General features: G+C 45.4%; 1 protein-coding gene across 1 annotated transcript in view; it reads right to left on the bottom strand.

Moving 5' to 3' along the window:
- Positions 1–1,427: 1,427 nt before the first annotated feature.
- LOC141121632 (uncharacterized) overlaps positions 1,428–10,690 on the bottom strand; it is a 125,427-nt gene continuing 116,164 nt past the window's right edge. Inside the window, 7 exon segments of the mRNA XM_073611281.1 lie at positions 1,428–2,956; positions 6,064–6,205; positions 6,327–6,496; positions 6,588–6,710; positions 6,826–6,949; positions 7,036–7,170; positions 8,988–9,116. Coding sequence (XP_073467382.1) covers positions 1,755–2,956; positions 6,064–6,205; positions 6,327–6,496; positions 6,588–6,710; positions 6,826–6,949; positions 7,036–7,170; positions 8,988–9,116 — 2,025 coding nt within the window. The 3' untranslated portion in view covers positions 1,428–1,754.

Below are 10,690 nucleotides of genomic sequence, written 5' to 3'. Positions count from 1 at the left end.
CATCTAGGTCTTGGGCAGCGCTTTCTCCAGCTTCCCCTGCGTCTCCTCCCTCCTCAGAGGCCAATAGGATCGCTTCTCCTCTCGGTCAATCAGATGATGGGTCTCAGGGCCTGCTTCCCGATTGGCTGGGAGGAAAATCAGGAAGACAATAGCGAATAATAGTTTGTTATTGTCACACAACTGGGTGGGCTTGGGCGCAGTGCTCTGCGCCCCGAGCCCACCCTTTTTTTAAGCCAATTAGAGCCTCAGGCTCTAATCATGTGCTTGTAAAAAAAAAACAAAAAAAACATTGGAATCCATGCGTCCGGTGCCCTGCATGTAGATTAGGGGCCGGGCGTATGGATTAGGGGGTCGGCGCCCCGTATGGAAATGCAGCCACTGTTTGATTGTCTACTTATTCCTAACACCGATTAACTGATGTGTGGCCCAGGCATACATTAATTTTATAGGAGAGAGTGCATTTTGGAAACGTCAATATTTGGTGGCACCCCAGGATCCTCGGTGTAGAACAGGGATATGCAATTAGCGGACCTCCAGCTGTTGCAGAAATACAAATCTCATGAGGCATAGCAAGACTCTGACAGCAACAAGCATGACACCCAGAGGCAGAGGCATGATGGGACTTGTAGTTCTGCAACAGCTGGAGGTCCGCTAATTGCAGATCCCTGCTGCAGAAGGTAGACGATTTGGTCTCTCCGTGAAGTGGGAACAGATGCAACATAGCAGTACACGGGAGTGGAGGGGGACTCACTGGATTGGACCATAGGCATTGATATGCATCAGTTACACAGCACTAGATAGAGTTAGTCATATACTAGTTTTGTTTTATATTTGTTGACGTTAATTATTACATTCTTCACAGTATTGGGTGCCTATTTATATATATATATATATATATATATATATATATATATATATATATATATGTATATATATATATATTCCTTTATTTTGTGGAATAATACATTTTTGACGATTTCTGAGATTAACTCTGCACTATCAGAGACAAGTTTGTTTTGTTTTAGCACTGTATAAGTTTGGGACTAGCCTGAATGTATTAATATTGGTCATAAGAGACTTATAATACAACAGCCCATTGGTTGGGTGGGATTTTACTGGTCACACTTTTACTCAAGTTTCTAATCTTTTTGAGAGTGAGAATTGTTGAGTAGGGGTACATCAGAAGCACGGAGTGGGTGGAATAGTTTATTTTGATTTCCTACGATCATCAGATTTATCTAGTGTCTATAAAACGGTATTAATCCTGCAGTTCTGCCACTAGATGTAGCTAATGATCATAGGAAATCACTGTAAGAAATAAAAAAAACTGTCAAAATTTGTCTTGGCTGTAAGTCCTTGTCACATTATTTCAACAGTGTATTCAAAAATAGACCTCTAAAAAATAAACTCAGCCAAACAAAAGTAGGGACACCATTTTTATTTTTCTCCTGCTATCAATGGCCACCATGGTACAACACTTCATCCATGTCTTTGGTGATCTCTGATCTCCTTATGAACTGTTTCTTACATGATGAAGATCAGCCATGGAGTATATCTGAGGTGTATATCAGGGTGTGCTTCTTCCCCACATGAGAGCTGTGATGTCCAGCAACATTCATATAGAAGACATTTCCCGCACTCAAGGCACTAATACACCTCGAGGGTTGTGTGGGATCCCTGATGTACAGGAAGGCAGGACTTCAGTGAGGAACAATTCCCTCACTCAGGACAGGAACGTTCATTGTTTTGTGTGTTCAATTGTAATGACAGAACTTCAGTGAGTAACATTTCCCTCACTCAGGACAGGAAAGTGGCTTCTCCCCCTTGTGAGATCTCTGGTGTCTGTAAAGATGTGACTTCTGTGAAAAACATTTCCCGCACTCAGGACAGGAATGCGGCTTTTCCCCCGTGTGAGACCTCTGATGCGTGACAAGTTCTGATTTTTGTTGAAAACATTTCCTGCACTCAGGACAGGAATACGGCTTCTCCTCTGTGTGCAATCTCTGATGTCTGTAAAGCTGAGACTTATTTGAAAAACATTTCCCGCATTCAGGACAGGAAAATGGCTTTTCCCCAGTGTGGGACCTCTGATGTGTGAGAAGTATTGATTTTTGGCAAAAACATTTCCCGCATTCAGAACAGGAAAATGGCTTTTCCCCAGTATGAGACCTCTGATGCGTGACAAGTAGCGATTTTTGTATAAAACGTTTCCCGCACTCAGGACAGGAATATGGCTTCTCACCTGTGTGCAATCTCTGATGTCTGTAAAGATGCGACTTATGTGAAAAACATTTCCCGCACTCAGGACAGGAATATGGCTTTTCTCCAGTGTGACATCGTTGATGTGCGACAAGTTCTGATTTTTGTACAAAGCATTTCCCGCACTCAGAACATGAATATGGCTTCTCACCTGTGTGCAATCGCTGATGTCTGTAAAGATCGGTCTTCTGTGAAAAACATTTCCCGCATTCAGAACAGAAATATGACTTCTCTCCCGTGTGCAATTTCTGATGTCTGTAAACATTGGACTTATGTGAAAAACATTTCCCGCACTCAGAACAGGAATATGGTTTTTCTCCTGCGTGAGAACTTTGATGTTCTACAAGTTCTGATTTCTTTACAAAATATTTTCCACACTTAGGACAGGAATATGGCTTCTCAACTCTGTGAGATTTCTTATGCACATTAAAATCAGATTTATAATGAAAACACTTCCCACACTCAGTACAGGAAAACCTCTTCTCTGTTGGAAGGACGGCACCGTCCCTCACAGTCTGAAGTTCCTCAGGATAAGAGGAATACGATGGTCCATCTACACTGTGTGGTGCCGGATGGACATTTGAGGTAGCCGGGTTTTCTCCTGGACTATACTGTGTGATGTCCTCATCTTCTACTTTACAGTCTGGAGACAAAGTGAGACAATCCTCTGAGGTTTTCCTCATCTCCCGTCCATCTACTAAAATACAAATAAAAAGATTATTACTAGACATGAGCAGATTGGTTCCCCTAAACCAGGACTCCGCCCACATCAGGCAGCTTTGTCTCTGAGGATCTTACAATTCCACCCTCAAGGTAACTATTATTATTATTATTATACAGGATTTATATAGTGCCGACAGTTTACGCAGTGCTTTACAACAACATTAGGGCAGACAGTACAAGTACAATACAATTCAATACAGGAGGAATCAGAGGGCCCTGCTCGTTAGAGCTTACAATCTAGGAGGGAGGGTCAAGTTATACAAAAGGGTAATAGCTGTGGGGGATGAGCTAATGGAGAAAATAGTGCAGTTGTTAGATGGAGGCGGGATAGGCTTCTCTGAAGAGAAAAGTTTTCAGGGATTGCCTAAAAGTGGATAAAGTTGGAGACAGTCTGACAGATTGGGGTAGGGAATTCCAGAGGATGGGCGAGTCTCGGGAGAAGTCCTGGAGGCGGATATGGGAGGAGGTGATGAGGGAGCTAGAAAGCAGGAGGTCTTGGGAGGAACGGAGATGGCGATTAGGTTGGTATTTTGAGACTAGGCTAGTGATGTAGCTGGGGGCAGAGTTGTGGATGGCTTTGTAACTTATTGTTAGTATTTTGAATTTAATTTGTTGGACGAGTGGCAGCCAATGGAGGGATTGGCAGAGAGGGGTAGCAGACACCGAGCGGTTTGTAAGGTGGATGAGTCTGGCAGCCGCATTCATGATGGACTGAAGGGGGGATAGTCTATTTAAAGGTAATCCAATGAGGAGAGAGTTGCAGTAGTCAAGGCGAGAGATAACCAGGGAGTGAATCAGGAGCTTTGTGGTTTCATTGGTTAGAAAGGGACGTAGTTTAGAGATGTTGCGGAGGTTGAGGCGGCAAGCTTTGGAAAGTGATTGGATGTGGGGCTGAAAGGAGAGTTCAGAGTCCAGGATAACACCTAGCACCCTGACATGTGGGGACGGGTGGATGGTTTTGCCATTGCTCTTGACAGAGAAGTCAGAAGAGGAACGTGGGGGAGGAAATATTATAAGCTCGGTTTTGGACAAGTTGAGTTTGAGGAAGTGGTGTGACATCCATACAGATATGTCGGTTAGTAAGTTAGTGATGCGTGAGGAGACTCATGGAGTGAGTTGAGGGGTGGAGAGATAGATTTGTGTGTCGTCAGTGTAGAAATGATATTGAAAGCCATGAGAGGCTATCAGCTGACCCAGGGAAGAGGTGTAGATTGAAAATAAAAGAGGTCCAAGAACAGAACCTTGGGGGACCCCGACAGGGAAGGGAAGAGGAGTGGAGGAAGTAGAATTGTAAGTGACACTGAAGGTGCGTTGGGATAGGTAGGATGAGAGCCACTGAAGAGCACAGTCACAGAGACCGAGGGAGTAAAGTTTTTTGAGGAGGAGAGGGTGGTCAACCATGTCAAAGGCAGCTGAAAGATCCAGAAGTAGGAGTACAGAATAGTGTTTGTTGGTTTTTGCAGTTAGTAGGTCATTTGTGAGTTTTAAAAGAGCAGTTTCTGTGGAGTGTTGAGGGCGAAATCCAGATTGAAGGGGATCAAGGTTGTTTTTAATGAGGTGGTCACCCAGTTGGTTGTAAACCAGGCGTTCAAGGAGTTTAGAGGAAAAGGGGAGCAAGGAGATAGGGCGTAGGTTGTTAAGATTGGTAGGGTCCAAGGACGGCTTTTTAAGTATGGGGTTGACCAGTGCATGTTTTAGAGCATTGGGGAAGATGCCACAGGTGAGGGAGAGATTGAAGATGTGGGTTAGAGAGTGTAGGATGGGGTCAGAGGGTGACGGTAGCATTTGAGAGGGAATAGGGTCCAGGGGACAGGTGGTTAGGTGGGCGATAGAAAGGAGTTTAGCAACTTCATCTGTAGTAGTAGAAGGTTTGAATAGGGGGAGTGTCAGTTGTACCTGTTGACATGGGGTCTTAGCTGGGGGAGATACCTGTAGAATGGAGATTTTATCACGGATTGTATCAATCTTGTTTTTGAAGTGATTAGCGATCTCCTGGGCAGTGAGTATGTCAGTGGGGGGAGGCGGTGGAGGACAAAGTAGAGAGTTGAAGGTAGAGAAGAGTTTACGGGGATTGGATGAGAAAGTGTTAATAAGAGTTGTAAAATAGGTTTGCTTGGCAGTGTGGAGGAAAGAATAGTATATTTGGAGGGCAGATTTGTATTGGTTGAAGTCTTTGAGAGACTTAGTCTTGTGCCACAGACGCTCAAGAGCGAGACTACGTTTTTTGAGAATTTTAGTGTCATCTGTTTGCCAGGGTTGTAGGGGTCGAGGCCTGATTCTGCGTAACTAGTAAATTGGTCCTCTGATCTCCTACCAGTTCATTTCTTTATTCATGGACCTTAGTCAGAGAGTGAGGAAACAACGAGAACTGTCTTTTATAGGAGTGACAGTGATGAGGGGATTATAGGATGAGTGTCTCCACCCCTTCTATCACTCATTGCCATCTTCCCAACACAAGAAGTCCTGCACTTCCTTATTTAGTCCATGATTTAGTCATGAATAACAGCGGGGCTGAGCCCCACCAGAGGTCAGAGAGTGAGGATGGGGGGAGAACAACCAAGATGAAGACTGGACTGATCCTGAAGACCACCATCATTGGGTTATTGACTCCTCCCTCATTATCACTTTCTGTTTAAGGTTCCAAAGTCTGAGGATGTTATCACATTATTATCAACATGTAAAAGTCTGTGCTCCAATCAAATCATCAGATATAAAATGTCCATCTTGTAGGAGATGGGTGTAGCAAAAGAGAATACATATTATGTTTATATACAGCAGTGGGTAGAGGGGAGAGAGCAGAAGTCAGGACTATATTGTACATGATACAACAATTAGGACTATATAGTGTGAGAATTATGTAATGTATGGCATAATGTATATAGTGTAAGGGTCAGGACTCATAATATTGCAGTTCAGTAATCAGTGGTAGCTTAAATGTTTACTTACCTAAAACAAGTTGCAGAGATCCCACTCCGATGCCTCCAATCTCCTGAGACTCCACTCAGTGACTCTACCCTCCCTACTCTGAACCAATCAGTGAGCAGTATGGGTGGAGGAATGTATTTAGTGTTAATGACCCACCTGTGCTGATCTCTGTAGGAGTTTCCTCCTCTATAAATGTCCCCGTTATTCCATCCTCCTCCATAGACTGCTGATCATCCCTCACATATCTCTCTTCTTCTTCTGATTTAATCTCAACTTTTATATCTATCAGATCTTCACCCTAAACCAGGAGAATGATGGAACATATCATAAAAATTTAAGCTTTAATATATGTGAAATCACATAAAAGAAAAACACATTGTCTCCATGAGTCCATGTTCTAGAAGCTCCATCTCACCAACCTTGTAATGATGAGGGATGGTGTTATCTTCCTGAGTGAAATTCCAGGAATACAGAGGATGGGGACATCTCTCTGGTGGGTTCCTGGTATAGGGTGGCTCCATCATATCCTTGTGTCCTTCTGAAAACTCCTCCATCACTCCATACTTCTCATCCTCCTCTTTACTATCATCTTTGACAACAATATTAAAATTCTCACAGATTCCACTCTGAATATTTTATATAACATCCATTATATCAAACAAGCCATTTATAAATCATACCTATCAGTGATTGTTCCTCATCTACCTGATGATGGTGAGGGATGATGTGACCTTCCTGTGTGGAATCCCCGGAATACAGAGGACGGGGACATCTCTCTGGTGGGTTCCCATTACTGGATCCATCTGTAGGAAACACACACACTGACTGAATACATTGTTTCTATGTGTTTATCAGATGATGGGGATCTAGGTGGACCCTCCGTACTGCTCTCTCCTTTACAATAAAGTCTCCTCTTACCCGGTGATGTGAGGGGCGGCTGATTGTCCATCATGATGTCCTTGTAGAGATCCTTGTGTCCTTCTAAATACTCCCACTCCTCCATGGAGAAATAGACAGTGACATCCTGACACCTTATAGGAACCTGACACACACAATGATACAGTCACCATCCAGACACATCCCTTGTCTGTTACTGGATAATGTCCCAGAATTCCCAGCACCGCTCACCTCTCCTGTCAGCAGCTCCATCATCTTCTTGGCGACTTCTAGAATCTTCTGCATGTTGTGTCTCTCAGGTTTTAGGGAGTCACATGGAGGCACTGTGATAGTCAAATGGTCACCTGACTTCACAAGAGGAAATCTCTATTTTAAGGAACCAATAGGAATGTCATATTAGAATCCCAGAATCCTCCTCACCTCTCTGGTCTGTGTTTTATTAATAGGGATAATTAATTAGAGTTGCACCGATACCACTTTTTCAAGGCTGATACTTTTTTCAAGTACTCGCCGATACCGATACTTTTTTTATGTCATGTGACAGTGGCACTAATATGCAGCACTGATAGGTGGCACTGATGAGGTGTAGACTGTGTCAGTAGTTTTCTATTTTATTTTATTTTATTTTTTTATTATTTTTTACAATTTTAAATGTTTTTCTTATTTTTTTTACAATGCTTTACATGCTTACAATGCTTTCATTTTTTTAAGGGGGGGGGGGGGGAGTGGCCAGTGTCAGTGTTTTTTATAAAAAAAAAAAATTTACTATTTAACTTTTTAAATATTTATTACAATTATTTATTTTAGTTTTTTTTGTTGTTTTTTTGGGGGGAGGGGGCTTTGGTGAGATATCAGGGGTCTAAACAGACTCCTGATATCTCCCCTTTGAGACAGGGAAAGGGACTGAGGATAGAGATTCCCAGCCCCTTTCTCAGCAGCCTCAGCTGCACTGAAGATGAATGGAGAGGAGACAGAGGCTAAACACAGGTTACAATGCTCAGTTATGAATGCACAGAGTCAGTGATCAGTGACTCTGTGCATTCGGAAAAGGAAGGAGCCAGCAAATTACATATTTACCAGCTCCTTCCCCTGCTACCCATCCTGAAAGATCCGGGACATGGGGGGGACTGGAGGAGGAACAGAGAGTCGGGGAGGACACAGGGGGACCCGGAGGACACGGATCAGGACCTGGAGGAGGACACAGAGCAGGACCTGGATGACAACACGGGAGCCAGAGGAGAACCGGAGGTGGACACAGGGAGCACAGAGGGGAAGCCGGAGCAGCACACAGAGACCCAGGAGCACAGAGAGGGACCCGGAGCAGGACACAGAGACCCGGGAGCACAGAGGGGGACCCGGAGCAGGACACAGAGACCCAGGAGCACAGAGGGGGACCCGGAGCAGGACACAGAGACCCGGGAGCACAGAGGGGGACCAGGAGCAGGACACAGAGACCCGGGAGCATAGAGGGGGACCCGGAGCAGGACACAGAGACCCGGGAGCACAGAGGGGGACCCGAAGCAGCACACAGAGATACGGGAGCACAGAGAGGGACCCAGGGCAGGACACAGAGACCCGGGAGTACAGAGGGGGACCCGGAGCAGGACACAGAGACCCGGGAGCACAGAGGGGGACCCAGAGCAGCACACAGAGACCCGGGAGCACAGTGGGGGACCCGGAGCAGGACACAGAGACCCGGGAGCACAGAGGGGGACCCGGAGCAGGACACAGAGACCCGGGAGCACAGAGGGGGACCCGGAGCAGGACACAGGGGACAGTCGATGCGGCGGTGGGGGCAGGTACAAGCACCAATCTCCCTGACAGTTGCGGGAGGGAGAGGAGGAGAAGCGGCTGTCAGAAAAGCTATATAGGGAGATCGGTGCTTGTAACTGCCCCCACCACCGCACCGATCTTGCCCCGAGGCTGCCCAGGTATCGGATCAGGCATCGGAGCATTTGCACGAGTACAAGTATACTAGTATCAGTATCGGTGCAATCCTATAATTAATGTAATGTGACCTCCCAGAATCCTCCTCACCTCTCCAGTCAGGTTTGTGTTTTATTAATAGAGATAGGAGTGATGTCATGTGACCTCCCAGAATCCTCCTCACCTCTCCAGTCAGGTTTGTGTTTTATTAATAGAGATGAGAGTGATGTCATGTGACCTCCCAGAATCCTCCTCACCTCTCCGGTCAGCAGGTAGATGATCTCCATGGTGAAGTTTAGTATCTTCTCAGTCATGTGACTCTGGTCCTCCTCCATCCTCATTGGTGCCGTCATTTGATCTATACAGGTCTCCTTGTAGACGGATAACTTTGCGAAATGAACGTAAGAATTATTTGCATGGTATTGGTCACACAATAATAGGATGTGGATGTGAGGGGGGTAATAGGAGGGATGCTGCACATTTAGTAACCACTACCCTATAGGAACACATTTCGTTTTGGACTGTTTAGCTTTTGCTACGTTTTCATGAACCCTCTTCCCCTGCCCGATCAAAAATTCCCTTATCTGAACTGGTTTGATTAGTGTTAGATCTGCAGACAAGGAATGATAAATATGATCCTTCCTTTGCCTTGTTTGCTCTGAGGCAGTTCTGTGAGGTCAATGGAGGGTCATCATGATGTCTAGGAAGGGGGACTTGCTGACTTTTGGCCGGAGTTGCCGGCTAATTGGCAGAACTCCCACTGCAAGGCTCCAATCCAAAGGAGTGATGTCACTCTCTGCAGTAAGAGAAGGGATTGGATAGCAGGAGGATGCTGCTGGTGGAGTAGAGCAATAATCTGTTCTCATCCTTCCAATGTACAGAGTAGCAGTGGGCTCCTGGTGTTATGAATTCCAGCACCGGGCACTGCAAGAGCCTGTGTCATGGGAAGGTATTGGACTGCCTCCCTCAGATGCAGAGCACTGACCCCTGACCATCTGTTGATGATGCGCAAACAGATTTCCTCAAGGAATAAGTGCCCGATGAAAGGCTGTCCTTCTTCATTCCACTTGGTGTCTTGAAAATGTTTATTTGACCAGTGAGATGGTAAGAATGTAAAGGTTGCCTTCCTTTCCTGGCAGGAGTTCTGAAAAGTAAGTTTAGGTGGGAGGACCGTCATAGAACAAGAGCCCCACCTCTGTACCTTAGGGTCCCCCTGAGCCCTACAGCCTCTTCTTCCCTCGGAGCCCTGCTACCCACCGACCCTATCAAGTGCCCAGAGTCCTTCAGCTACACGACCCCCTCAGAATCTTTCACCCCCACTACCCCCTCAGGAGCCTCAAAGTCCTTCAGTCTCAGTATTCCCCTCAAAGACCCCTCAGCTCCTCTACTTCTTTTAGAACCTTCAGTATTTTCCTCCCTCTGACACCAATGATGGAACATATTCTTCATGGCAGGCTGGAGAATGTTTTCTTCCTCCTGACCAGCAATGTAAGGGGCTCTATGCTCCATACTCCTGACCCCTGCACTCCATCATTTTGTTGGCTGCATATTGTAATGATTGCCCATTGGCTGCCTGTGTAGTGTAATAATTACCCTTTGTAGGCCATGTATGGTCAGGATGGTCATTGTCTTGTCTATTTATTGTCAGTGCTGTTTGTTTAGAGGACCATATTACTAGAATTTATCTCCAAAATGAAGAGAATGTTCCGGTCCCGTAAGTGGGGAAATGTTCGGCCCCTGAAGGGGTTAATCTAGGTTTCCACACTATATATGTGTGTATCATCATCTGCTGGAGATAAAAGACATCACAGTGACTATGGAGGAAGAGGACGGACATGACGGGGGTTACTGGGTGTAAAAAGAAAATAAGATCTTATTACCTCCTCTACTGCCACTTCCAGCAATGTCTTCTCTCTACTTTCCTCCCGACTCACCTCTCACCAGAAACTTCCTGTCTGTA

Source organism: Aquarana catesbeiana, unplaced genomic scaffold (genome assembly GCF_042186555.1).
Source record: "Aquarana catesbeiana isolate 2022-GZ unplaced genomic scaffold, ASM4218655v1 unanchor226, whole genome shotgun sequence".
Lineage (NCBI taxonomy): Eukaryota > Metazoa > Chordata > Amphibia > Anura > Ranidae > Aquarana > Aquarana catesbeiana.
The sequence above is the reverse complement of the archived record's forward strand: the minus strand, read 5'-3'. Positions and strand labels throughout refer to the sequence as shown.